The sequence below is a fragment of the Manis pentadactyla genome, chromosome 14 (assembly GCF_030020395.1).
Source record: "Manis pentadactyla isolate mManPen7 chromosome 14, mManPen7.hap1, whole genome shotgun sequence".
NCBI classification, from domain to species: Eukaryota; Metazoa; Chordata; class Mammalia; order Pholidota; family Manidae; genus Manis; species Manis pentadactyla.
The window spans coordinates 22,305,421-22,333,357 of NC_080032.1; the positions used below are offsets into that span (position 1 = coordinate 22,305,421).

At 39.2% G+C, this 27,937-nt stretch overlaps 1 protein-coding gene across 2 annotated transcripts; it reads left to right on the top strand.

Annotated features, from left to right (window-relative positions):
• The first annotated feature begins 2,355 nt into the window (after positions 1–2,355).
• On the top strand, positions 2,356–27,813 carry PPP1CC (protein phosphatase 1 catalytic subunit gamma). 2 transcript variants are annotated; one of them, XM_036929410.2, is made up of 8 exons: positions 2,356–2,637; positions 15,726–15,857; positions 17,009–17,239; positions 22,980–23,084; positions 24,090–24,313; positions 24,523–24,657; positions 26,467–26,527; positions 27,423–27,813. In XM_036929410.2, exons 1-8 carry the CDS (start codon positions 2,583–2,585, stop codon positions 27,491–27,493), a joined length of 1,014 nt encoding a protein of 337 aa, XP_036785305.2. In that variant the 5' UTR covers positions 2,356–2,582; the 3' UTR covers positions 27,494–27,813. The 2 variants fall into 2 exon arrangements, with proteins under 2 accessions (XP_036785305.2, XP_036785304.1); XM_036929409.2 differs by having other exon boundaries at positions 2,359–2,637; positions 26,467–27,813.
• Positions 27,814–27,937: the final 124 nt, after the last annotated feature.

Genomic DNA, 27,937 nt, shown 5'->3' on the forward strand with positions numbered 1-27,937 from the left:
AGTCTTTAGGCAAATGCTTGTCTGCTGGTCCTTAGGGGGGACCACTGGTGTTGATAATAGCAGAAACAGGCCAAAAGGGGATAGGTCATTTCCTTCAAGACCTGTTTGCTGGTTTCTGGGAGCCATTCAGGTCTACCCTGTGAACCCATGCCACTCTTGGGCTCCAAGCCAGCTAATTCACTTAGACATGTGCCAGTAAAACTGGACTCTGGAGGGGAGTTGCCCAGAGAAGAATGGTATGTGGGTAGAGGCCCTCCCCATGTCTCAGTCCAGTCTGAAGTCCTCCTCTCGCCCTGACGTCAACAGATGTTCACACACCTGCCATTCTGTGTATGGAAAACTAAAGCACTTTTATTGTGGGTAGAGAAATGTTTAGATCACTCCATGGGGTCTCACATTTGTATGTGCCAGGTTTGTGCTAGGTGCTGGGGGTTTACACACAATGGAGATTTATTAAATATGAACAAGTGCTTCAGTTTCCTGCTATCATGAGTACCATCCTTGGCTCTGTAACTTCCTAGCTGTGAGACCTTCTGCAGACTACTAGTCTCTCTGTGCCTCATTTTCTTCATCTGTCAAGTGGGAATGATAGGAATAGTAAATAATTTCCAGGATTATCTTGGAGATATGATGATTTTTGATACATTCTAATAAAGTGAGTGCAGTGCTTTTATTTTTCCTCCACTCCACTTATCAGCTGGTATTTTTGTTTGCGTCTTTGTTTATTGTTTGCCTGGCTTACTAGATGACTGTCCATGGGAGAAGGGCCTTGTCTGTCTTGGTCACCCCTGCTTGGTTGTCTAGAACAATACCTGGCACAGAGTAGATGCTCCGTAAATATTTGCCTGCTGAATGAATCGCAGTCTTTCATATTCTTGCTTAATTGCCACTGCAATGTTGTGCCCTGTCCTGGAGGAGCCCAGTCTTGTGAACTCGTGAGGGCCACCCTGACCTTGGCAGCCAGCTGTTTATAACAGCGCTTGGCATCAATTCTGAATGTCACTAACTAGGCTCTGTGCCTGGGCTGACAAAAGACAGTTGTGTGTCTTCTGATGGACAGAACTACAGCACTGGAGAGTGAGCAGGCAGCTGGGGAAAGGAGTGAGCAGGTGAGCCTAGCAGTGGGAATCCTGAACCTCAACACCCCTGCACCAGGAGCAAGGGGGCCATGTGTCCACGTGGAAGGATCCTACACCCTGCCAGTGCTTGGGCCCTGAGAGGACACTACTACCAAGGATGGATAGCCAGGTAGCACAATCAGCTCAATGGTATTTGGGACGGGACCTGACTCCTGCTTACCTTGAGAAACAAGATGAAATTTCTCGGGAGGGAAAGGTCTTTGCACATTGTAAAGCACTGCAGGGAAAACATAAATGGAAAGGTCAAGAAAGAACATGTTTTTGCTGAGTGTGGGCAGCACTTCCAAACCCAGCTAAAAGCGACGCGCAGCCTCCAGAGGTGGTATATTTGGGGACCTCATGGAGAGGCATGCACTCGGGGAGGCTAGGAAGCCAGAGGGATGGGCCAAAGTTTCCCGGGATGTCTGCAGCCCCCACTCCCCGCTGCAAACTGCTCTTCTCTTCCAGCCTCGAGCTCCCGATGCGCGAAATCTGCATATTCTCCCTTTATCTGCTTGCACAGGCTCGTTCACCTTCTTTCTGGCTAGAAGCAGGGTAACCGTTCCGATGGTGATATAACTTACAGAGTTCAAGAAGATACTCCAAAGTTGGGGATGATGAAAAAATTTTTGAGGGTAGATTAAAAAATTTTTTTGCCCCAAATGTAAAAGTTAGAGCACACACACACACAAAAAATACATACACATATACAAATACCCATATTCCCACCACTCAAAATGTTTAGCTGTTACCCATTTTGATTTATCTGGGCAAGGACTTTTTCTATGTCATCAAATAAACCTTTCCCATATCCCAGCAAATGTGAATCCAAAATAAGTCAAATTCTCTTCATCCGCCCTCTCCACCTCCACCCCAGATTTATTTTAAAAGATAAATCCCATAGTCCCCCAAAATCTTCCACATCGTCAGGTCTGCAAACGTTTGGCGCAAAGAACAAAACCCAGCGGAGGCCGTCATCCTCGGAGCGCACAGTAGAACCTTCACCTCCATCCCTAACTCCCGTATGCAACTTCGTAACTCACGCTCCCGCCAGGGGGCCTATTTGCTCGGCCCGTTTGGCGGAAGGATCCCGCGCGTGGTCGCAGGCACTGTCAACCGTTCCGCCCTTCCCCCTTCCTGGCCACGCCCCTTCATCCACGGTCACGCCCCCTTCCTCGCGTCCTACGGCCCATAAAGAAGTCCCGGCAGGGCCGCTGTACTTCCCCGCGCGCATCCCTGCGCCGCCCAAAGCTGGCTGAGGAGTCGGCGGCCATTTTGCTCTTCTCGTGGTTCCAGTAGAGAGAGAAGGAGGAAGCAAGGAGCGGCGCGGTTGGGGGGGTACCCGCCGCGGCTGCTGCCACAGCCGCCAGCACCGCCTCTGCTCGTGGCGTGGGAAGGGAGGTGTGAATCCCGGGCGCGAGCCGGCGGTGGCGCCGCTTCGGGAGGGTCGGCGGTGGAAAGGCGATGGCGGATATAGATAAACTCAACATCGACAGCATCATCCAACGGCTGCTGGAAGGTGAAGGGGTCGGCGGGCGGGCTAAGGGGAGGCGGGCAACCCCGGTGCCCCTCAGTGGAAGGGGGAGTTGAGAGGCCGGTTGGGCTTGCAGCAGGGAGGGGAGTGAGACCCACGAGTTGGCCCGCGGGCCGGGGGCTGCAGGCGCAGCCGGCGGCTGGAGTCCTGCACTTGGCTCACCGCGTGGACCCCCCCGGCCCCGCCCATTTATTGCACGAGGGCGCAGCCTTTCTCCTGGTCGGGAAATTTGAAAACTCCGCTCCCCACCCCCACATTACCTGTCCATACCGCCGTGCTCCCCGCAAACGAGACCAGTCTTGGGAGGAGAGAAGGTTGGGGTCCCGGTCCTACCTGCAGGGCGGCGTGTTCCGTACTTTCTGGTACTCGTCCTTCCGGAAAGCAGTTGGGGATGTAGATTCCACCAGGTTTGGGGGGCTTTTTCCTATTTGCTGCTTGTGGGGCTGGGATCGGGCGGTCCGTTTCTTGTTATGTGGGGACGAACGTTTATATTTCAAAGGGGTGCTGAACTCATCTCCTGCCCTCCCAAAGACTTTTAAGTTACTCTTACCTTGAGGAGGTCCCCGCGCCCTTTTCTGAGCGTGCATTTAACGTGAAGTCAGCGATTGTTAACAGTTTCATTTTTCTAACGTGCCGTCTCTGTGTTAAGCGCTTTGCCTTCATCTGAAAATTACAATGGCAAAATAGCCAGCGCCTCTAAAGCACCTACTGTGTGTCTACCTTCTTTGAGCACTTACACAAATTTCATGCAATTCTCCCGCCAACCTTTCGAGGTAGGTGCTATTATTTTTCCCTGTTTTTCAGAGGAAACTAAGACAGACGTGAAGTCATTTGGCCAAGGTCACACAGTGGTGGTCCGGTTTCAAACCCAGGCAGCCAGGAGCTAGAACTCTAGACGTTCAACTTACTCTGTGAAGGAAGGTGCTGCCCAGTGGCCAAGCAGAGGTTAAAAATAAGGCTTTATATTTGACGAACCTAAGACTCTTGAGATTGTAGCAATGAATTCATATTGATGTGGGAGATGTTCGGATTTTAAAAGACACTGAAGTGAAACACTTCTCCCACCCCCAGTCCAGAGCTACTGCTAATGTCTTTTTCTGAGACTTTGGAGGAATTGAAACCCCTTTCTTGATTTGGCCATTGAATAATGTAGATTTGGCTGGATTTTTAACTGCTTTTTGCCTTTATACAGTCTTCCTAAAATAGTGTACTGTAAATTCTTGAGAGATGGAGTACAGAACATGAACAGTTGGACAGCTCTGGTAGAATTTGCAGGTTTTTAAAACTAAGTCACTAAAATGAAATACCTGGAAATAATCTTATAAAAAATATTTTATAAGAAATAAATGAAATTTATTGTGCGGTTTTTTTTTCCTTTTATAATTTCTTAAAAACCCACTGAATGTGTGTGTATAAAGACCTCTGAAATGCTCTTGAAATGTTGCTGCCATTTGTGGGTGAAAACCTTGTCATTCATTCAGTACTTGGCATTTATTGTAAGACCCATACTTTTAATACTGGTTAATACAGTTCTTTTGGTATATGAGGCAGCAAACCAATTATAGTGGTTAACAGTAAGAAAGGAACTTAAATCCTTTAATTTTTAAGTCTTTAACTTCCGCAGATCTGTGGCTAGATTAGGGTGGATGAAAACAAAATTGGAATCTATGTGGATAGGAATCATTTGAATTTTCAGATCATTTAAGTTCTGTATTGCCCATAACTATTCACTTAACAGATTTGTTCACTTTAACCTTTTTAAAATTGTGCTAAGAAATTTGCCTTGATAAACTTGGATCATCTAAAACGAAAGCAATCATTTCTTAGTAGTACTTTACATATTACATTGCACTTGAAAACCATGTTTTATTATATTTTATTTTTCATCGAAATAAAGCAATGCATTTTAAAGCCGTGGGAATAGGTTAGCTGCGCAGTACACTTAAATTCCCCCTTTATTTCTCATGGATGTTAAATTTAAATCGGCAGAGAAGTGGTTGGAGGTGTTCCCATTCAGGGTATATATATATGTCCGAGGTGGAAGGTGTTGATAAATTAAGTATATTTTAAAACAGGGAATATGAGTTTTGTAACCTTGTTAGAATTTGCATGTTGAGAATCGTCTTTTTAAGGTTGAGGACTGTACAAGATGAGAAGTGGCTCGGTATAGTACTACTAATAGTACTAAAAAGGCAACTCAAAAAGTGAAATTTTTAGAAAAGCAGCATGTTTAGGTTTTAGTCACTATATCTTTGCAATTCTTTTTTACTCCAGACTTTATAGTAGTTCTCCCTTAAGAGATACCACTTCTGCAACCTACCTTGGTAGTTTTTATCCAAGGCCTGCCTTGCTGGTGATAAAACTTGAAAGTTACACTCCTTCGTATAACTACTGTCCGGTTGTTTAAGTAACTGCATAGTAAAACTTAGGGGATTTAGAAAGAAAGTAAGCCAGCTGTTGATTTGATCGGATATTCCTACACTGTTGGAGAAAAGATTTAGGGCAGAGTTTTACTTTGTTAAGTGACCTTGTTCAGGAGCAGTGATGGCTAGCACTTTTTTTTTTATAGCTGGCAGTTGTAACTTATTTCACATCCAGATTTGCAAAATGCACCTTTGCTCTGAAGCTGGCCATTGTCAAACTGCAAGACCATGCCAGGCTCTGCATAATTGCCCTCCTTGGTTTAGAGATTTAAATATGACCTATGCCCTGGACCGGAGAAAGCGCCTACTATTTAATCCTCTGATGTGTAAGGATTCATCTGAAGACAGTGTTCAGATATTGTAAAACTCCAGTTGTTTAACCCATGTCTTTAGTTTTTTGAAGTGAAACACGTTTATATCCTAATGGCCCTGAACATACTAAAGGGCAAACATGATGGCAAAAAAAGAGTTCCTAAATTTCTGATAAAAGAAATCCTAATGAAACCTCGACAATTTTTATTTTTTACCCTCAGGTAATTTTAATAGAGGTTGTTCTTGGAATCAGTTATCATAGAGCATTTTGTTGATAAAGACAGTAATATCAAAGTTGTGTTAGAATTCCCTAACTTAGAAGTCTGTGCTGTGAGCCCCCTTGTTTACCTGGCCTTCCAGTACGTCAGTACAGTGCTGCATCCTCTCTGATGTGATAAAGACAGCATAGCTCTATTGGAGACATGATCTTCAGTTTGCACCAATCCTAAAGCACAGCATGGAAAGGGTTACTTTGCTTGTGCCTGAAGTGCCCCCTTTGTTTGTCAGTAGCGGCAGGCAGCAGTGAGGTCTACCAGGATGGTGTGTGTCATTTGGTTGTGCTTGGGGGAAATGTTAGCCACCAGAGCAGAGATCAGGCTTTGCTCCTCCCAAACTGGTGAAATGGAGGCAGGATGGGGCTCTGTGTTAGTAGCCTTGTCCATAGGAGAGGTAGGTGGGATTGTTTTGTGTTTTTGAAACTGCAGTTCTAACTTTCGAGTTGTTGTTCTGCAAAAGCATGTGCCGGTGCCAATCTGCCTGACTAGGTGAAGATTACTGATCTTGAAGCAGGGAAATAATTGATACTGGTATTTGATGGACTTGACCATTTCACTTAATTTGCAATCAGGGCTGCTAGTAGACCTTAAAGATTGAAATGTGAAGTAGATAGTATCTGATGTGAATTGCTTCGTAGATAAGAAAACTGGAAAAGTCTTATTCAAGAGAAATAGGAAAGATTCCATGTTTTAGGGACAAATTTTTAAATTTTAGGATCAGAACCCTGTATCCAAAGCATGTAAGAAAGATGGTTTCCTTACAGGTCTTGGTGATTTATCTGAAATCTTATAATTTCTCCATTCCTCTAGGATTTGCTGGTATTGAAAAAAGTGGGTGTCACTGATTTAGTATCATCTAAGGCCTATGAAAAATGAAAACTCATAAATGTAGGGTCAGATGTCTAGTTCTCATCAGTGGTATTTATCAAAATGACTTAGACTGGAAAATAAAACATTGTCCAATAAATACACTTCACTGTAGGTCCTTTGAGAGTGGTAGACCGTATTTTGCAACTATATTCCATCTGCCTTGAGAAAAATTGGTGTCATCTTTAAGTGCCTGACATGTGACAGCAGCAGTTAGGAATGGCAAATGGGGAACAGTGTGGTGTGGAAACAGCTAAGATGATCAGAAAGTGGGACTTTTCCTGCTAGTGGCATTGTAAAACCAAGGGATTTTTTATAACATTTTTGTGGCTTACATTTCTAGTAGAAAAGAACTCAGTTTTTTGTGGAAATTGCAAATATTCACTGATTCTCACTTATTTTGGTTTGAGTTCTTAACTTTCATAAGTCTGTCATATTGTGAAGTTACTGAATCTGTGAATAAGATGTGCAGTATTCTTATGATCATAACCTACTTTATAAAGTATTATCTTAAAACAGCAAAATCTTTGTTGACTTAACTTTTATACTGGTTGTGCCATTCTTAGGTTCTAAAAACTTCATTGTAATTCAGCTGGAGCTTTCTTTTTGTGTATGCTGTTCCTTTAACATGACCTTTCAACAATTAAGGGGCAAAAAGAATACTTTTTTCTTTCCTATAAATAATACCAAGGTGGTATTGGATTTCATTCCATAGTTTTCGTCCTGCTTTGCTTAGTGCCAGACTGTCAAAAAAGTTAATGTTGCTTGTGTGAAAAAGCTGCTTCTCCAGATAATCGCCTATAATCTTTTCATTATTTCAAGTTTTTGTCAGTTGATTTTGATAAAATTCATGGAAGGTTTTACCATGTGCTCATGTCAGTGATTTGCCAGGTAAATAGATTACATAAGTTCCTATAGAAAATAGCCTTTGCTGGTAACAGCCATACACGTTTTTCTGAATCTACCTTTCTAGACAGGTAAAGAAAAGCTTTTACTCAGAATTTACATGTTTATGGTCTGAGTTGGTAATTTTAATGTACTGATCACTAACCTACACTTGTTCACAATGCCTGCCTACTTTATTTCCATGCAGTGAGTGCATAGCTCCTGGATTTATGAGAAACTCTCCAACTGGAGAATGGAATTCTCATTTGTTGGAACATTTTGCAGTTGAAATAATTTTATATTTACTATTTATTTATTTATTTTTATTTATTTTTTTGAGAGGGCATCTCTCATATTTATTGATCAAATGGTTGTTAACAACAATAAAATTCTGTATAGGGGACTCAATGCACAATCATTAATCCACCCCAAGCCTAATTCTCATCAGTCTCCGATCTTCTGAAGCATAACAAACAAGTTCTTACATGGTGAACAGTACAAGGGCAGTCATCACAGAAACTTTCGGTTTTGATCATGCATTATGAACTATAAACAATCAGGTCAAATATGAATATTCGTTTGATTTTACACTTGATTTATATGTGAATCACACATTTCTCCCTTATTATTATTATTATTATTATTATTTTTAATGCTGAAGTGGTAGGTAGATGTAAGATAAAGGTAGAAAACATAGTTTAGTGCTGTAAGAAAGCAAATGTAGATGATCAGGTGTGTGCCTATAGACTAAGTATTAATCCAAGCTAGACAAGGGCAACAAAACATCCACGAATGTGGAAGATTTCTCTCAAAACAGGGGGGGTGAGGTTCTAAGACTCCCCTCTGTTGATCCCCAATTTCTCACCTGATGGCCCCCCTGTGACTGTGCCTGTCTTAGGTTGTTCCTCCCTTGAGGAATCTTACCCGTCTGGCTAACCAGTCATCTTCCGGGGCCATACAGGGAAATGTAAAGTTGGTAAGTGAGAGAGAAGCAATATTCTTTGAAAAGGTTAGCTTTTTACTTTGCAGATTTATGCCCTGTGGCTTTTATGCCCAGCATTTGTCTTGAGGTATCTTTACCACTTGGAAGAATTATGATACTCGGTAAATTCGATCTGAGGCACGAATTCTATTTAAGGGTTGTAATTAGGAAGGAAGAAGAAAAGCTATAGAAGTAGCAGACGGAAGAAAACATGGGAAGATTGATTATTTCTTTGACATATCTTCTTGTAGAGTAACTTAAGCATGTATAGGTTTTAAACTACTAATTCAATTGCGCACACACATTAACGTAATAGGAATACAGTTACATAACCAAAGCAGACCTACAATTACCAGCCATCTCCAGTGAAGCCAAGAAAACCAGTTAGGCACCCTAAGCATTTGTGAAAACTTATCTATGATATGATGGATATTGTCTAACTGAATTTGAATAGTTTGAGAAAAATCAGACAAATTAAAACAACACATTCCTGGGAACTGTTCACATCCCATATGTGCTTTTAACAGTAGATAGTCTGTAGTCTCAAGATTTTGAAGTGCTGCAACTTGGACTTCTCCTAATTCTTGGTTGAGTTCCAACAGTATATAGATCCAGTCAAATTTGTTGTTTTACTGTATGCACAGGCCAGCTTAGATATCTCCTTCTTCCTTCCAATGGCAATTCCAGGAACCAGTGGGATGAATGCAGCTACAACTGCAACAGCGCCAGGATCTTTGTTGACGTTTTTTGATGATCATCTTCTGGAATGACTCTTCCAGAGTATGTTGATGTTGGAACTTCTTCTCTTCATATCATATCTTAGTTCGTTTTCTGGGTAGCCAAATTAGGCTTTGATCCTCTGTATAAACACAAACAGACCCTTTGCCCACACTTTGATAAGCCCTTTATACCATTGTGAAGAACTTATTGGAGGTCACCACACAGGAACTGCTTTTTTTTAATAAGAGAAAGGAATATTATCAGAAAAATGTACTTCCATAGCTGATCATCTGACACCCTTTAAATGATCAAAATTAAGGATATTTAAAGCATGCATTAATCGATGATTTACAGTTAGTTTTATCCTATCAGGGAGTAATCCCCCTTTCCTCTTTTTTTTTTTGTTATCATTAATCTACAATTACATGAAGAATATTATGTTTACTAGGCTCTCCCCTATACCAGGTCCCCCCTATAAACCCCTTTACAGTCACTGTCCATCAGCATAGCAAAATGCTGTAGAATCACTACTTGTCTTCTCTGTGTTGTACTATATTTACTGTTTAAACTGCTACTACTCAGGAAGGCATCATGAGGTGACAACCCTTGAATTTCCCATCTAGAATCTCCTTTTTGTGCACAGAGCTTAGTGAGGGCCTTAAACTTCTATGTTAGTATTAACTGTTTATCGAGCAGAGCTGCACTGCTGTGATTTTCTTTGTAGTTACTAGTGATAGACAAGTTTTTGTCTTTTTAATGGTATTGAAAAATGTCACTGAATTACAGTTTTATCTTTGTAGAGGGATAGTTCTAGTTCTAACATTTATAACAATTTACATTTACCTACTTAGTCTTTTCTGTGTCCTTTGCAAGAAGAGCCAAGGTTCTTGTATATCCTGTTGCCAGGGTATCCCCCAGCATCCAACAGTAGTACATAGTACCCACATAGTAGGTGCTCAGTAACTATTGTGTTGAATGTTTGAAGTATGTTGAATAAGTATTGATAGTCTCAACAGATTGCCTAATTTAGTTCTTATTTAATGCTTCCAATTTGTAAGGATCCATTATGATTTTATATCCCATACCAGATTTTTCTTAGGGAGTAATGACTGTATATTGGGGCTTTAGTAGTGTGTCCTATACAAACCCCTTTGATTTGGAAATTTAATGAAGAACAGATTCTTAGTTGGGAGGGTGGTATGGTGGACACAACTAAACCTGAAATCACTCGGGGCCTGGTGTCCTCCTACAAATTATACGACCTTGGACCAAGTCACTGAACCTCTCCCAGCCTGAAACAAGTGACATTGCCTGACTTCATATGGTGGTTGTGATGGCAGTGTAAAGCCCCATAGCACAGTCCCCACCCAACATGTGGTACGTACTTGGTAAATGTGAGCCAAGACTAATAAATAATTATGTTAGGTGGACTTTGAAAATAGTAAAGTAGATTTTTATGCTATTGACCAATATGACCACTTTTTTTCTTTATTGACTCTTTTTTTAAAAATTTTATTTTGGTATCATTAATCTACAGTTACCTGAAGGACATTATGTTTACTAGGCTCCCCCATCACCAAGTCCCCCCCCTCTTCCCCGTTCACAGTCACTGTCCATCAGCCTAGTAAGATGCTGTAAAATCACTACTTGTCTTCTCTGTGTTGCACAGCCCTCCGGTGCCCCACACACACACTATACATGCTAATCGTAATGCCCCCTTTCTTTTTTTCCCCCGCCCTTATCCCTCCCTTCCCACCTGTCCTCCCCAGTCCCTTTCCCTTTGGTAACTATTAGTCCATTCTTGGGTTCTGTGCTTCTGCTGCTGTTTTGTTCCTTCAGTTTTCTTTTGTTCTTATACTCCACATATGAGTGAAATCATTTGGTACTTGTCTTTCTCCACCTGGCTTACCAATATGACCATTTTAAAGAAATATCATCAGTGCTCACTTGGACTGCCAAAATTTATTTTGAAAATCTTTGTCTTCTTTTAGATAGATAATCTTCAACTTGAAATTTAAGAGTAAAACTACATTCTTCAAAACTAGAAAAATAGTCTAGTAAAGCCTGGTAGGAAAATGACACTATTTGTAGTTTTAAAGCACAGAAAGTTTTTTTGCTAATCAGCTGTATATAGTCTGGAGTGCATGTTTAATTCTGATGACTTGAGTCATCAGTACTTAGAGATTTATCCAGAACCTCCTTCATGCAGCAGATTTTGAGCACCTGTCATGTACTGGCTATGCCGTACACTACAGAGTGAGTGGTGTGGTTTTGGGATCCAGATGAATAGGTGGGAGCAAAACAGTGAACAGAAGTATGGTTTGTGCAGTGTAGTGACCAGGTATTTTTGAGACCATTTCAGAAGGCGTAAAGCAGGCATGAAAAGGTAAGAGGAGGGGAAGGGGGTAGGAGGGTATTTCCGGGGTGAGCTGATAAATAGTCTTGAAGATGAACAGATATTTGGCAGTTGGTAGAAGAAGATGGTATTGGCAGATCTATTTTTATAATTTTACTCTTTAAGCCAATTATAGGGAATTTAAGAAGCTTTGGGATCCTGTTGTTTTTAATGAGCATTGTTCCTCAACCATAAAATAAATCTTGGTTTTGGAAAAATTGCATTTAATCCTTACTTTACATTAAGGATAATTTTTAAATTGTTTGTAATACTGCTTTTTACTAATCTCTGTATACTCACACTCAGAGGTCAAATAGGAAAACAGAAGAAGAGAACTGAAACTACCATAAGCTGTCTGAAGAGGGTAGTAGGAAGCCTCCAAACCTAGTAAAATTTGTATTAGCAACATTGATTTAATCTGACAGCATTGATATAATATGATAGTATTGATATAAAAAGAATAGCCTGTGTTCCTCTATAGATAATTCCTCAGGAGATAAATGCATATTCTCCTGAAAGATTTAGAGAGGGTTATTCATTCACAAATGTGGGGGCTCTGCTGAAAAAGATTCAGGTTGAAACCAGAAGCTCTTAGGAATCCCCTCCTAGCCCAAAATAAAATTCCCTGATGGGCAATCTGCCCAAGCTTTTGGCTGACTGGTGGTAAAATCACTAATGGTTGCGGTTTTCTGGCCAGTGTAGCAGGGATCCCACCGTCTTTCCACCAGGAGTGTTTCTTAAGTTCTCTACTACGTGTGTGTCTAGAGAAAGAAACTAATGTTCTTCAGGAAAAATCATTTTTTGTCGCTCAGTTGCTCTTGTATTATTATGTGTGTGTCCGTTTCATATCTTCCCTTAAAGATTATCGCTACTGTGTTTTCCCTTTAATTGCTTCTTGTTTTCATAATTTGGGATCCAAAGTAGTGATTTACCCAAGGCTATAGAACCAGTACAGAAATGTGGGGCTCCTGGCTGCAGCCCAGTGCTGTCTCAACATTTTTCTCTCTGTAGTGTGCTTTAAGAGTCTGACCATTCCCTCTTGTCATCCTTTCTTGTTTATTATCTTTTATTGAAAAAATCATACCCATTATAGGGAGGACTTGATAATATGGGTGAACGTAGTAACCACAATGTTTTTCATGTGAAACCTTCATAAGATTGTGATATCAATGATGCCTTAATTAAAAATAATAATAATAATATCCCTCTACACAGTGTTCCATTTCTGCTCAAAACTTGTTACTTAATAGAATGGTTCAGTGACTTTTCAGACTGAAGGATTCCTTTACTAAACTACAACAGTATTTCTGAACTTAGACACATCCGGTTTTTGGGGTTTTTTTTTTTTTTAATGAAGGTTTCACAAAAGTAACATTGTGGTTACTACATTCACCCATATTATTGAATCCCACACACACATCCCATTGCAGTCACTGTCCATCAGCATAGTAAGATGCTATAGAGCCACTACTTGTCTTCTCTGTGCTGTACTGTCTTCCCTGTGAGCCCCCTACATTATGTGTGCTAATCATAATGCCCCTTAATCCTCTTCTTTCTCCCTCCCCTTTGGTAACCACTAGTCCCTTCTTGGTGTCTGTGTGAGTCTGCTGCTGTTTTGTTCCTTCAGTTTTTGCTTGTTGTTATACTCCACAAATGAGTGGAATCATTTGGTACTTGTCTTTCTCCTGGCTTATTTCACTGAGCATAATACCCTCTAGCTGCATCCATGTTGTTGCAAGTGGTAGGATTTGTTTTCTTCTTATGGCTGAATACTTTTCCATTTTGAGTAAGTACCACATCTTTATCCATTCGCCTACTGATGTACCCTTAGGTTGCTGCCATATCTTGGCTATTGTAAATAGTGCCACAATAAACATAGGGGTGCGTTTTGAATCTGGGATCTTTTTTTCTTTGGGTAAATTCCTAGGAGTGGAATTCCTGGGTCAAATGGTATTTCTACTTTGAGTTTTTTGAGGAACCTCCATACTGCTTTCCACAATGGGTAAACTAATTTACATTCCCACCAGCAATGTAGGAGGGTTGCCCTTTCTCTGCATCCTTGCCAGCATTTGTTGTTCCTTGTCTTTTGTATGTTGGCCATCCTTACTAGTGTGAGGTGATATTGTGGTTTTTAATTTGCATTTCCCTGATAATTAGTGATGTGGTGCATCTTTTCATGTGTCTGCTGGCCATCGGAATTTCTTCTTTGGAGAAGTATCTCTTCATATCCTCTGCCCATTTTTTATTTGGGTTATTTGCTTTTTGGGTGTTGAGGCATGTAAGTTCTTTATATATTTTGGATGTTAACCCCTTGTCAGATATGTCGTTTACAAATATATTCTCCCATACTCTAGGATGCCTTTTGTTCTGTTGATGGTGTCCTTTGCTGTACAGAAGCTTTTTAGTTTGATGTAGTCCCACTTGTTCATTTTTGCTTTTGCTTCCCTTGCCCAAGGAGATGTGTTCAGGAAAAAGTTGCTCATGTTTATATTCAAGAGAGTTTGGGCTATGTTTTCTTCTAAGAGTTTTATGGTCTCATGCCTTAACATTCAGGTCTTTGGTCCATTTCGAGTTTACTTTGACAGCCGATTTTAATGGAAAAAAATTCTCAATGGACATCATGTTTTTTATTCATAATTTTTATTACTCTGTAATATTACAGAACAAAGCTAGATACAGACCAGTTAAAACTGTTGCTCTTATTCAGCTGTTGGGCCAAATAATTATACAATTTGAATACAAACACAGCCTCCAAAACCGGTGAAATTTAAATTGGCAATACTGATCTAATCTGATGGATTTTGTGGTTTTGCTAAAACTAAATCACTTTATATTGGGTTTAATGGTGGAAAGATGTAGCCTTACATTCTGTATTTAGTTTGGTCCTGAGTTTTTGCTTTAATTTAATTCGGAGAATGCCTACTTTCATAAATCATTTGTACAAAAAAGTATTTAAGACTTTGATTGCAAATAGAGGATGATCAGTCCTTATATTGAACCAGCCCCTTCATAACTGTAAAATTAAGGTAAAATTAGCAATGTAATGCTATTTAATCTGTGTTTAATGAATGAATGCTCTGTTGAAACTGGAATCGAAAAAAATATTTCCTACTACTGCCTGCCTGGTGATAAATGAACTAGGAGCCCAGAGTGCTTCTCTTTGATAGGGAGCAGAACTCAGAATACTCGGGTGCGGGCAGTTGTGAGTTTAGTACACTGGGTGCTATGCCATGATATCTTTATCCCTTTTCTTGATTTTATCTGCTCATATTACTAGGAAACTTTCTTCCTTGCAGCACACATTGACATCCTGTGCCCCATACAGGCATGATTGTATTCACAAATACAGGCCCAGAAATCGCACAGCAGAATATGCACCACAAGCCTACAACATGTTTTAATGAAATGAAAACCAACACTTAAATTTTTCATAGATAAATGGGGCTCTTGAGATACCAGGGATCCTCTAAAAAATATTGATGGCTGGGGGTAGATTCTTGAGTGTTTCCTGTCTCATATTTTAAAACAAGGGATTTTTAGAATCAATTCAGTAGCATAGTAATCTCTAAAATCTGTCATACAAATACTAATTCATTAAAATGAATAATGGGCAGCCTGTAGGTAAACAGGGCTTATTATGTGGCATGAATGCAAAACTGAGGCCTTGAGCTGTGCCACTGGGAGTCTGATTTCAGCAAGTGGTTAAAAAAAAAAAGGAAGGTCTTTCTAACAGTTCATATTCATACATACAGAGGATGGCCTATAGTTCAGGATACTGTAAAGAAGGTTGAACTTGGTATAGAAAATGCAACTGAATCATCTCTGAAATCCTGTCTGAGGTGTTCAGATTCTTTGTAGACATAACCATATTCTTTGTAAGTGTCCTGAAAGTAGCGCCAGCCAGAAAGCTGGTTTAACTGTTTTTGCCTCCTCTTTACCTAAACCTTGTATCTTTTCAGGTATTTTCAATTTTTTCATTAAATTTTATTTTAATTTTTTTCTTTTTAGTAAGGAATGCAATCTTAGGAAGGTCTCACATGAGTAACACTGTGATTTCAACATTCACCCATATTATTAAGTGCCCCCCCACACCCCATTGCAGTGACCATCCATCAGTGTAGTAAGGTGCTATAGAGTCATTAATTGTCTTCTCCGTGCTAAAAATTTATTTAAGTTAATTAAATCATTTAATTGAGGTTTTCTTCCCCCTACAGTGAGAGGGTCCAAGCCTGGTAAGAATGTCCAGCTACAGGAGAATGAAATCAGAGGACTGTGCTTAAAGTCCCGAGAGATCTTTCTCAGTCAGCCTATCCTGCTAGAACTTGAAGCACCACTCAAAATATGTGGTAAGTTTTGATACACTAACAGTTACCTTTGGCTATGTGATTAATAAACAGTCAAAGATATGTAGATGACTTTGTATTAGCCAGAAGAATAATTTACTATACATGAATAACTTGTAGCTATTTAAAATTAAGTTACCTTAATTTTAAGTCCATACCTCTAATGGACTTAGTTTACTTAGATTTGCTTCAAATTTTCTAAAAATTATTTCACTAAAGGAATATAAACATTGCAAAAGGAAACAAAGAAATGACACAGAATGGAGAGCTAAGAAAATTCTGAACTACATGAATGTGTAGGAATTATATTTAAGCTTAAAGCAACACTGGTTATGCCTAAAAGTAGACCTTCCTTAATGCCATTTTGTTGTTTCTACCTGATAGATGCACATAATCTGTATAAAAACTAAACTTTATTTAGGTGAGTGATGCTATATTCTAGTGTATTTGACTACATTGATAAAATAAAGCTTGTATGCATGTTTTTAAAGTAAAATGCTCTTTGGCATTATCTAGCAGGGAGAAATTGAAAGCCATATGCTTTGATGGATGTTGTGTGTGTGTACCTTTGTTCACGTGAGGCCAGGGCTCAATAGGAGTGCCACAGTTCTGCTGACACAGTGTATTTGACTACATTGATAAAATAAAGCTTGTATGCATGTTTTTAAAGTAAAATGCTCTTTGGCATTATCTAGCAGGGAGAAATTGAAAGCCATATGCTTTGATGGATGTTGTGTGTGTGTACCTTTGTTCACGTGAGGCCAGGGCTCAATAGGAGTGCCACAGTTCTGCTGACACAGTACCCATAGTCTGAACTGTCAGATATCTGATACTGATCAGCAGGCCTGAAAAGAAAATCGTAGTACTTGGCAAAAAAGCCTGCTTAGGCATTAATAATCCTTTCTACAAAATAAATTCTTAGTGAGTTGAGTTTTATGTGAGATTCTGGACATATGCATGTACTTAAATTTTTCATTAAGCTCAGTTGAACTAAATACAGTACAAGATTGGAAATAATGTTGGCTCTCAAATTAACTCATTATAAGAGGTCACTGCCATTGTGCAGTGAGTTTAAAGGATGTTTTTTCAGAGCTTTGTTAGTGGGATTGAGCGATAAATATGAAGACGCTGTGTAACAAAATTCCTGCTTCTAGGTGATATCCATGGGCAATACTATGATTTGCTTCGACTTTTTGAGTATGGTGGTTTCCCACCAGAAAGCAACTACCTGTTTCTTGGGGACTATGTGGACAGGGGGAAGCAGTCATTGGAGACGATCTGCCTCTTACTGGCTTACAAAATCAAGTATCCTGAGAATTTTTTTCTTCTCAGAGGAAACCATGAATGTGCCAGCATCAATAGAATTTATGGATTTTATGATGAATGTAAGTACTTTCTATGTCTTAAGGAAGAATTACTTAAATTGAGACACTTGGTCCTAAACTGAAGTATCACATATTTCTGTTAGGATTTGTGAAAGTTTAGATGCAACGTTATAATCTCATGTTTTCTATTTCATTAACTTGTTTTGTCTTAGTTTTTTCTTTCATGGGGTAGAAAAATAACACTGCCACTCACTATAATAAAGCTGGATTCTTTTTTTTTTTTCATGAAGTAATGATTAGATTAGGAACTGATGATAGAGGTGATAGTCACACACCCCCACCACCCACCAGGAATAAATCCCAGTGGTCATGGTATATAATCCTTTTAATATGATGCTGAACTCAGTTTGCTAGTATTTTATTAAGATTTTTGAAACCATTTTCTTTTTTAATTAAAGTCTCATTGATGTACAATATTCTGAAGATTTCACATGAACAACATTGTGGTTTCAGTGTTCACTCATATTATCAAGTCATCACACCCCCCATTACAGTCACTGTCCATCAGTGTAGTAAGATGCTATAGAGTCACTACTTTTCTTCTCCGTGCTGTGCTGCCTTCCCCGTGACCTACCTATATTGTGAGTGCTAATTATAGTGCCCTTTAATCCCCTTCTACCTCCCTCCCCACTCCAGCCCTTTCCCTTTGGTAACTCCTAGTCCCTTCTTGGGAGTCTATGAATCTGCTGCTGTTTGTTCCTTCTTTTTAGCTTTGTTTTTATACTCCACAAATGAGTGAAGGTGATAGTTTCTTTAAGATAGTTGTTGTGAATATTCACAGATAGCTTAGTTCTTAGTACAGCTCTGAGAACCTGTCCAAATAGCCATTCTTGTTTTTAACAACTTCACTGAGATAAAATTTTCTGTAAAATTCATGTTTTAAATGTATAATTCAGTGATTTCTGGAGTTGTGCAGCCATCACCAGAGCCCCAGACAAGCACTTATCTACTTTCCGTCCCTGTAGACTTGAATTTTCTAGACATGTCATATGAATGGAATGCAATATACAAGTAATTACTTTTTGAAATTAATGATGTAGGTTTTTTTTCCTTTTGTCATTTCTACACCTAGGAAAAACAGCAGTTAATATCATAAAATGTGCTGGAAGGAGAAAGCCAAAATATTTTTTAATTATATAATATTTTACTCGTTTTATGACCCATTTTGGCTTATTTAGTTGCAGGTGCACTTTGAATTGCATAATTGACAGAAACAAGATTCTTAAAGCTCTGAATCTAATTAGTTTTGGTGGGGAATTTTTTGTTGTTGCTGTTTAAGTAACTGCAAAATGTAAAAGGAGGGAACGTTTGAATTCTTACCTCCACTTTTCTTGGGTTCATTATTTCTGCCAGGAGAGGGTTCAAGCTGGGAGGACAGGGTGTGGTTACAGAATTGAGTTAGTAGCGTTTGTCCATGATCATAACAAGCAGTACACCTTATCACCAGTGGCCCTTCCTGGACTGTAGTCATAACCCACAGTCTCTCAGGGTGTAGTGGTTTTCTATCTGGTTTCATACAGGTATGTTCAGCTACCTCATTTGTTAGAAAGGTTACTACACTCATAGACATGGCCCTCCTATGCCCACCCTCTCCCACAGTTGGCTGTTTGCTTGGCCTTTGGTCTTGAACCAGTAAGATGAGGTGGGAGGGATCAAGAAGGAGAAAAAAACCTGTGGGTTCTGAACTGACCAGGACAACTGAGTCTGTGTCAAGAAAAATGTTTAATATTGACATTGAGTTTATCAGAGAAGTACTTGGCAGGCATATGCCACTCCTTAGGAAGTAAAATCAGAGGCAGAGGGTTTTATAACATTGTGTTTTGGATATTTGTTACCGATGCTATTTAGAACAGGTTAAGAAAAGCTTTCTTTTACACAGCTGTTATTAGCTCAAGTATTTTGATGTTTGCATTGATGAAGTTCAGATCTCTTTGTTGTGACATACATTCTAGTGTGAGAATACAAGCCACATCATTTTCCATTTTCATTTAATGAAGAGGCCTTTAAAAATGATGTAGAAGGTCAGCATTGGTTGGTATTGATTTTGACTCTTACGTGGTTGACAAGATATAAATCAAGCAGGTACAATTTGCCCCCTAATCTACTTGTGTTCATGAAAGTGTCCTGGGCATCAGTGGCTTTCAGTTGGCAGCTTACAGACTTTTAAAAATATAAATTACTGTATTTTAATGGAAAGTTTTGTTCAAATGTAGATTTCCATGGTACAATTTTAAAAACCACTGCTTTATATGAGAGACTTGGTTCCTACATATAGTAAGCACTCTTCATGCTACCATGCCTTTTCTTCCCAACTTAATGGCTGCAGTCCTGGAAAGGCTGAGGTATCTGTTGTTGGATAAAATGTGAACTTATGTTAGTTACCCTGTCCTGATACCAGAGCTGTCTGATTTGTAGTAATAGGAAACTGCGTTAGGGATTCTGGCTCAGACTCCTAGGATTTAGGAGCTTGAAGAGACCTTGGCAATTGTCCAAGCTAAACCTTTTTGGAGCCAGATGTTCCTAGGGATCTGAACTGGCCTTAGGGAGGAAATGTAGAGAAAAGAGAAAGGAAGAAGAATCCTAATTTTGATGGAGGAGCCAACAAGATAGCAAAGGAGTCTGCAGGAGAAGCTGGAGTGTTTTGTGACTATAAAGGAGTGAAGTGGACTTCAAGAAGGAAGAGGATTCTTTGGCACTGGCAAGTGCAGCATATGGGCAAAGGAAAAATCCAAGGGAGCCATTGGAGGGAAGTTCAGAAACAAGTTTCATAGAAAACGGAGATGGAACCAATTCACTTATTTTTCTTTTATGTTTATTTATTTTTTAATTAAAATATCATTGATATACAATCTTGTGTTTGTTTCGAATGTACAACACAGTGGTTCAACAGTTACCCATATTATTAAATCCTCACCCCCTCTAGTGCAGTTACTCGCTTAATGTAGAAAGATGTTACAGAATCACTAACTATATTCTCCATGCTGTACTGTCATCCCTGTGACCAACTTATATTGTGTTTGCGAACTATTAGGCCCCTTTTTTATCCTCTTCACCCTCCCCTGCACCCGTCTGCCCTAACCCCTCTGCCTTGGTAACCACTAGTCCCTTCTCAGTGTCTGGTGAGTCTACTGCTGTTTTGTTCCTTCTGTTTTGCTTTGTTTTTATATTCCAACTTTAAGTGAAATCATATGGTATTTGTATTCTCCTGGCTTATTTCACTGAGCATGATACCCTCTAGATCCATCCATGTGGTTGCAAATGACAGGATTTCTTTTCTTTTTATGGCTGAATAATATTCCATTGTGTATATGTACCACATCTTCTTTATCCATTCATCTGCTGATGGACACTTAGGTTGCTTCCATATCTTGGCTATTGTAAATAGTGCAGCAATAAGCATATGGGTGCATATGTCTTTCAAATCAGGGATTTTGTTTCCTTTGGGTAAATTCCTAGGAGTAGAATTACTGGGTCAAATGGTATTTCTATTTTTACTTTTTTGAGGAACCTCCATATTGCTTTCCACAACAGTTGCACTAATTTACATTCCCACCAACAGAGTAGGAGGGTTCCCATTTCTCTGCATCCTTGCCAGCATTTATTTCTTGTCTTTTGGAACCAATTCACTTTTATAAATGGGGGTTAAGACAGCCCCACTCTGTTCTTGTTATTTATCACCATCGTCGTCATTTTTATTGAAAATGGGAGGTGGTGATTGTGCACAGGTTCCCCTTCAGCCTTTTGTAGAGGAATTCTGTTAAGCTTCCAGAACCCTCCTGTGGAGGAAGATAAGGAGCAGGGCATTAGTGGCCTCCAAAGAAATACAAAACAGGGTGAACCATGGTGAGAGTTGTACCACATAAGCTGTTAGGAGAAAAAGGTGGTCCTCTGTAAAGGGTGAGTCAGATATTTGTCGAATTTGCATTACATTTCAAACCCTGTGCTAACCTCTCTCCCTGATTGAATTTGTGGAGGATGTAGCTTAAGAAGCCTGCTGCTTAGGCCAGTCTCTAACTCAGAGAAGAGGTGGGTACAGCTTTAAACCTTTAGGTGTCCCCAGGATACAAAAAGAGAGAGAAGACACTAAGGACAAGCTCTTGGTTTAGGAATGTTGTTCTTTGACCTTCAGTTTTTCTAGTATGAAGGGTACAGGAGACAAAGGCACCCAACAGTTGGCTATTCACAACCAGTTCAGAAAGATTTGTACTTCCAAGGTCTATGAGTAGGTTTTTTTTGTTTTTGTTTTTTTTGGTATCATTAATCTACAATTACATGAAGGACATTATGTTTACTAGGCTCCCCCCCTCACCAAGTCCCCCCCACATCCCCATTCACAGTCACTGTCCTTCAACATAGTAAGATGCTGTAAAATCACTACCCATCTTCTCTGTGTTGCACAGCCCTCCCCATGCCCCCCCAACACCATACGTGCTAATCATAATGCCCCCTTTCTTTTCTTCCCGCCCTTATTCCTCCCTTCCCACCCGTCCTCCCCAGTCCCTTTCCCTTTGGTAACTATTAGTCCATTCTTGGGTTCTGTGCTTCTGCTGCTGTTTTGTTCCTTCAGTTTTCTTTTGTTCTTATACCCCACATATGAGTGAAATCATTTGGTACTTGTCTTTCTCCGCCTGGCTTATTTCACTGAGCATAATACCCTCTAGCTCCATCCATGTTGTTGCGAATGGTAGGATTTTTTTTTTCTTATGGCTGCATAATATTCCATTGTGTATATGTACCACATTTTCTTTATCCATTCATCTACTGATGGTCATTTAGGTTGCTTCCATATCTTGGCTATTGTAAATAGTGCAGCGATAAACATAGGGGTGCATCTGTCTTTTTCAGACTGGAGTGCTGCATTCTTAGGGTAAATTCCTAGGAGTGGAATTCCTGGGTCAAATGGTATTTCTATTTTGAGCATTTTGAGGAACCTCCATACTGCTTTCCATAATGGTTGAACTAATTTACATTCCCACCAGCAGTGTAGGAGGGTTCCCCTTTCTATGAGTAGGCTTTTAACTCAGGATATAATTTCCATGTAGAAACAGTACCTTAAAGGCCTGCTCTGTCCGTATTACAGTCTGATTCCAGAGCGCATGGAACACCTAGGCTGGTGAGGGGACATAATCACCCTATAATACTGTTCCAGTGGGGAACATTCTGAGCATTTGTACACTGTTCAGAATAGATATCCCAGAGTCCCTGCAGTAAACAGTCTGTATTCCCCTCTAGTCATTGTTCCTCCTCCTAGAGTACTTAGGGGTTGGGAACTGTTGGGGCCTAGTAGGTTATTGAGGGTGGTGGGAGATAGTATAGGTTTTAACTCTCAGAGGTGTCCTCAGAAGGAAGGCAGTTAGTGGCATATATAACCATTGTTCATAATTGCCTTTAGAAACAGGTACTACCTGTGGGTTAAGATTGATCAGAACAGACTAGATTTCAGAGTTGGTGCTACTAAATAATTGCTGGGGTTTGTTCCTTAATCACTGTATCTGGGATTTTGACTTCAAACTTACATGGAATTTTTTAATACTTCATGTGAAAATGAAAATTGCTTTTGTGTATCAACATCTCCAAATGCTATATATATTTAATTCTCCAGAACCTCTCTAGGGGATTTTTAATAAAAGCATAGTTTTTGTTTACTTAATAGGTGATCAGAACCTTGCTTTGAGGGAAATTGTCCCAAGAGAATGAACCTACAGAACACCAGTCTTTAACCATCCTAAAATTTTCACAGGTAAAAGAAGATACAACATTAAACTATGGAAAACTTTCACAGACTGCTTTAACTGTTTACCGATAGCAGCCATCGTGGATGAGAAAATATTCTGCTGTCATGGAGGTGTGTGGGCTGATTTTAGTTCCAGACAGATTTTGATCCTTCTGAAGGGTGTACATTTTTCCATGTATCACTGGGGTGACTCCTAGTCAGGTAACTCTTTTATAGATCGATTACATCATGGGTCCACTCTGGCACATCCAGGATCATTTGGAAAGAAGTCTGAAGCAAGCAGTTGATTTTTACAGGGAATTGTAGACTCTAACAGTTTGACTTGAAAATAGAGCAGGAAGTATTTTTAAATATAAAATGAATGGCAATTAATATGCTGGGCCATAGATACACTAGAAAATTGAAAATGTGTATAGACTTCCCCTTGGTTTTTGATCCTCTCAGAGATTTTTCTGACTTGAATTTTAAAACTTATTTTGCTTTGTATAATGTAATTAAAATAGTAATTTCAAAGAGAACTTACTTTCATCTTGCCCAGAAATTAGACAGCCGTAAAAGAGCCAACACAGTATATCTTAATAAATCCATTACTATGCCCTCCTGCACTTAAACTGGTTTGGTAGAGTTAGATGTGTGATTTTCTTAAGCTCAGGCAAGAGTCAGCTACATCTGAGCTGATCTAATAGAAGTGATGGTCCTTAGCACAGGTCTCTGAGACATCTACAGCACCTGTGTATCTGCATCTTCTATACCCAGTCATTACAAAAGGTCAATAATAAAATCTTCCATGTATGTTATTCTCATCAACTGGGGAGGTGCTCAGAGGAGTAGAGTAGCTTTTAAATCACTGGACATTAATTTACAGAGTCTATGTGTTGAGAAGGGTAACTGTTTCCATATACTGTTTAAACATAATTGTGCCCCCAGAATTTAGTGAATTTAATAAATTCCAGTGCATACTCAGTTTAGTTTTTTTTTAACCAAGGCTAAATAAGAAAACAGCCATAGATTTTAGATTTTGTGTAAGTTATTGAGTCTCTGTAGACAAATTGAACTGTTAAAGTGCTAACATTCTTTTTGAAGTTCTGTTTTCTTCTATTTTTTCACATTTAATAGGTTTATCACCAGATCTTCAATCTATGGAGCAGATTCGGCGAATTATGCGACCAACTGATGTACCAGATCAAGGTCTTCTTTGTGATCTTTTGTGGTCTGACCCCGATAAAGATGTCTTAGGCTGGGGTGAAAATGACAGAGGAGTGTCCTTCACATTTGGTGCAGAAGTGGTTGCAAAATTTCTCCATAAGCATGATTTGGATCTTATATGTAGAGCCCATCAGGTATTGATTTTGGATTTTACATGTACACTTAAGAGCATGTGTGTGAGCACAGATTCTCCTTGTTGATTTTGGTGGGTAGGTATTGCTTATTTATACAGAATGTCTCTGGAAGTGACTTACAGGATATCAGGCTCAGTGTAAAAGAGAAGAGTGGTTTTTACTCACCTAAAATCTGCACCTTCTTATACTGAAAACATTTTCTCTCCAAGGTTGTTGAAGATGGATATGAATTTTTTGCAAAAAGGCAGTTGGTCACTCTGTTTTCTGCACCCAATTATTGTGGAGAGTTTGACAATGCAGGTGCCATGATGAGTGTGGACGAAACTCTCATGTGTTCTTTTCAGGTAGAGGATGTTTTCAACATTGTTTCCTTTAATTACGTCTAAATTTTATTGATTAAAAATAGGCTACTTTCTGCCTCAACGTTCATTTATGTTGAGTAGACTGAATTTTAATTTTTCCTCGACCAATGTTTGTCCTAGTTCAGTAATAGACCCCTTTTAAAGGTAAAAAAAAAAATGTTACAGAACCTTGCCGTAAGTGTTGAATTTAGCTGCTTTTTCATTAAATAGGTAAAAAGAGCAATATATTAGTTCCTTGTCCTTATAGCTCCTTTACTATAAATTTAAAACTATGTCAGTTAATGTGCAGCTGCAGTTAAATCACCACTTGCATATGAGAATGGTACTGCCATGTGCCAGATATGGTATGTAATTACTCAGGTCTCCCACCACTCTTCTCTAGTCTAATTTCTACAAAACCTCTGTTGATTCACCATAACATCATTTGGCCTTCTCGTGGCATAAAAGCATCGTTTACACTTAAAAGTCTGCCTCGATCTTTTTCTCATTCACTTACTAGAGTTAAACTTGTACAACTTCAAGCAAGCCCACTTTTTTTATTATTATTATTTTTTTATTATTATTATTAAGGTATGATTGATACACACTCTTATGAAGGTTTCACATGAAAAAACAATGTGGTTCTACATTTACCCATATTATCAAGTCCCCACCCATACCCCAATCCAGTCACTGTCCATCAGTGCAGCAAGATGCCGCAGATTCACTATGTGCCTTCTCTATGCTACACTGTTCTCCCCGTGGTCCCCCACACCATGTGTACTAAACATAATACCCCTCGAACTGTTCGCCCTCCCCCACCCCTCCCCTTTGGTAACCACTAGTTCCTTCTTGGAGTCTCTCAGTCTGCTGCTCTTTTGTTCCTTCAGTTTTGCTTCATTGTTATACTCCACAAATGAGGGAAATCATTTGGCATTTGTCTTTCTCTGCCTGGCTTGTTTCACTGAGCATAATGTCCTCCAGCTCCATCCATGTTGTTGCAAATTGTAGGATTTATTTATTTCTTATGGCCGAATAGTATTCCATTGTGCATATGTACCACATCTTCTTTATCCATTCATCTACTGACAGACACTTAGGTTGCTTCCATATCTTGGCTATTGTAAAAAGTGCTGCAATAAACATAGGGGTACATATGTCTTTTTGAATCTGAGAAGTTGTATTCTTTGGGTAAATTCTAAGGAGTGGGATCCCCTGGTCAAATGGTATGTCTATTTTTAGTTTTTTGAGGAACCTCCATATTGCTTTCCACAATGGTTGAACTAGCTTACATTCCCACCAGCAGTGAAGGAGGGTTCCCCTTTCTCTGCATCCTCGCCACAAGCTAGCCCACTCTTAAAGCCACTGAAGTCATGTGGCAGTCATCCGTGAAACGAATTAAAACAATTTTTTTAAACCAGTTACCAGGGAGAATTTGCAGCTCCCAGAAATTGAGAGAGGATCCCCTAGGAGTTTGAGAACACTGCTCTAAAGAACTTTACCCCTTTATGTCAGAAAGGATAGCCTGTAATACTACAAGATAAGACTTCATAAAGTTATCATTTTATCCAGAGACAAAGTAAGTTGTCCTGATCATACATTTTATCTGCTTTTCATCATAACATGTATTACCAAAATTTTCACTTATTGGTTTGATTTATGTTAATATGCTGGGGGGTCTCTCAAAGTTGATATGGCAATATTAAATGGCCAAAATCTTCCTGAGCAAAAAATGTAAGTGAGATTTAAGGAATCTTAAGATTTTAGATTGAGTTTAATTCCTAAAATTCACTGTCCTTTGAATCTTTGCAGATTTTAAAGCCTGCAGAGAAAAAGAAGCCGAATGCCACAAGACCCGTAACACCTCCAAGGGGTATGATCACAAAGCAAGCAAAGAAATAGATGTCATTTTGACATTGCCTAGTTGGGACTTGTAACATATAGGATACAACCTTCATTTTTAAGACTGTAATGTGTATTGGTCAGCTTGCTCAAATAGTGTGTTTGTGGGGCTCCTCTTTCCATTTTTGATTGAATGAATGGTATTTGCTGGTTATAACAGCAAATGAAAGACTCTGTACTCCCAAGAAAAAAATGTTTTGTTTTTTAATTCTCTATTCCCTTTGCAAACAACTTTAATGATGGTGTTAAAGCTGTACACCCAGGGACAGTTTATGCTGTCTAAGGGGTAAGTGTACAATCGATCTTTTTTAATTCAGCTCAACCCATGAATAATGTAAATGCTTGTATTCTTTAGGATATAAAGAGAGCCCTAGGGTGCTCAATCTGTACATGTTATTGTCATAAAATGCATACTGTTGATACAAATCACTGTGAACATAGATTTTTTTTAACTTTTAAATTTTGTTTCAAAGGGATTGCCTTTCTCTCATCGTCTTGTCTTGTACAAACTAGTTTTTATAGCTATCAACACAGAATTAACTTTTCAACCTTGCCAGCATCACTTGTATGATGTGTATTTAATTAAAGCACACTTTCCCCTACCTTACACTTAAAATGACAAAGCCATTATTTTAAATGTTTATGACTCTTTCCTAAAGCCAAAGTTTCTGTTGAAATATGTATTGACACACCCCTTAAGTACAAGGTGGCATGGCTGTGTATGTGTGCCACCTTCTTGGGGATTCAAAAACAGGTTTTTGATTTTGAATAGCAATTAGTAACATAATGCTGTTTAAGCTATTAATAATTAAATAACATTTTGTACAATTTCCATATAGTCTATTCATTAAGTAATCTTTTTACAGTTACATCAGGCCTGAACCCGTCCATTCAGAAATCTTCAAATTATAGAAACAATACTGTTCTATATGAGTGACCAATTATGCTTTCTTTGGCCTACATTCTTTATTCTGCTGTGAAGTTGAGGCTTATAAGTCAAAACAAAGGAACTAACTTACTATTCACCAGTTTATACAGAACTCACAGTAACTGACTTTTTAAAACTAAGATCTGTTAAGAAGAAATCTGTTTCAACAGATGACTGTGTACAATACCATGTGGTGAAACTGAATTCAGACTTATTAAATGATGAACTTGTTAAATCCTCTTGGTGTCTATTTATCAGCACAATACACACAGGAGAACTGTTGATGGCATATTGAATAGATTTTAATGAATAAATTGCTCTGGAAACCACACAGTTTCAATTTGGGTTTGTTTTCCTTCAAATAGTCTGTTTTCCAAAGATGGATTATAATATGGATGCTCATACTCACTGAGTTCTAACCTGGATATAGCTAAGTTTCTGAAGTAATGAGTG

Excerpts from the sequence above, each read along its gene's own strand:
- PPP1CC (XM_036929410.2), top strand. The coding sequence starts at position 2,583 with ATGGCGGATATAGATAAACTCAACATCGACAGCATCATCCAACGGCTG. Across the intron at positions 17,240-22,979 it reads TTATGGATTTTATGATGAAT|GTAAAAGAAGATACAACATT; the intron begins GTAAGTACTTTC and ends AAATTTTCACAG. Across the intron at positions 24,314-24,522 it reads TTATATGTAGAGCCCATCAG|GTTGTTGAAGATGGATATGA; the intron begins GTATTGATTTTG and ends TTTCTCTCCAAG.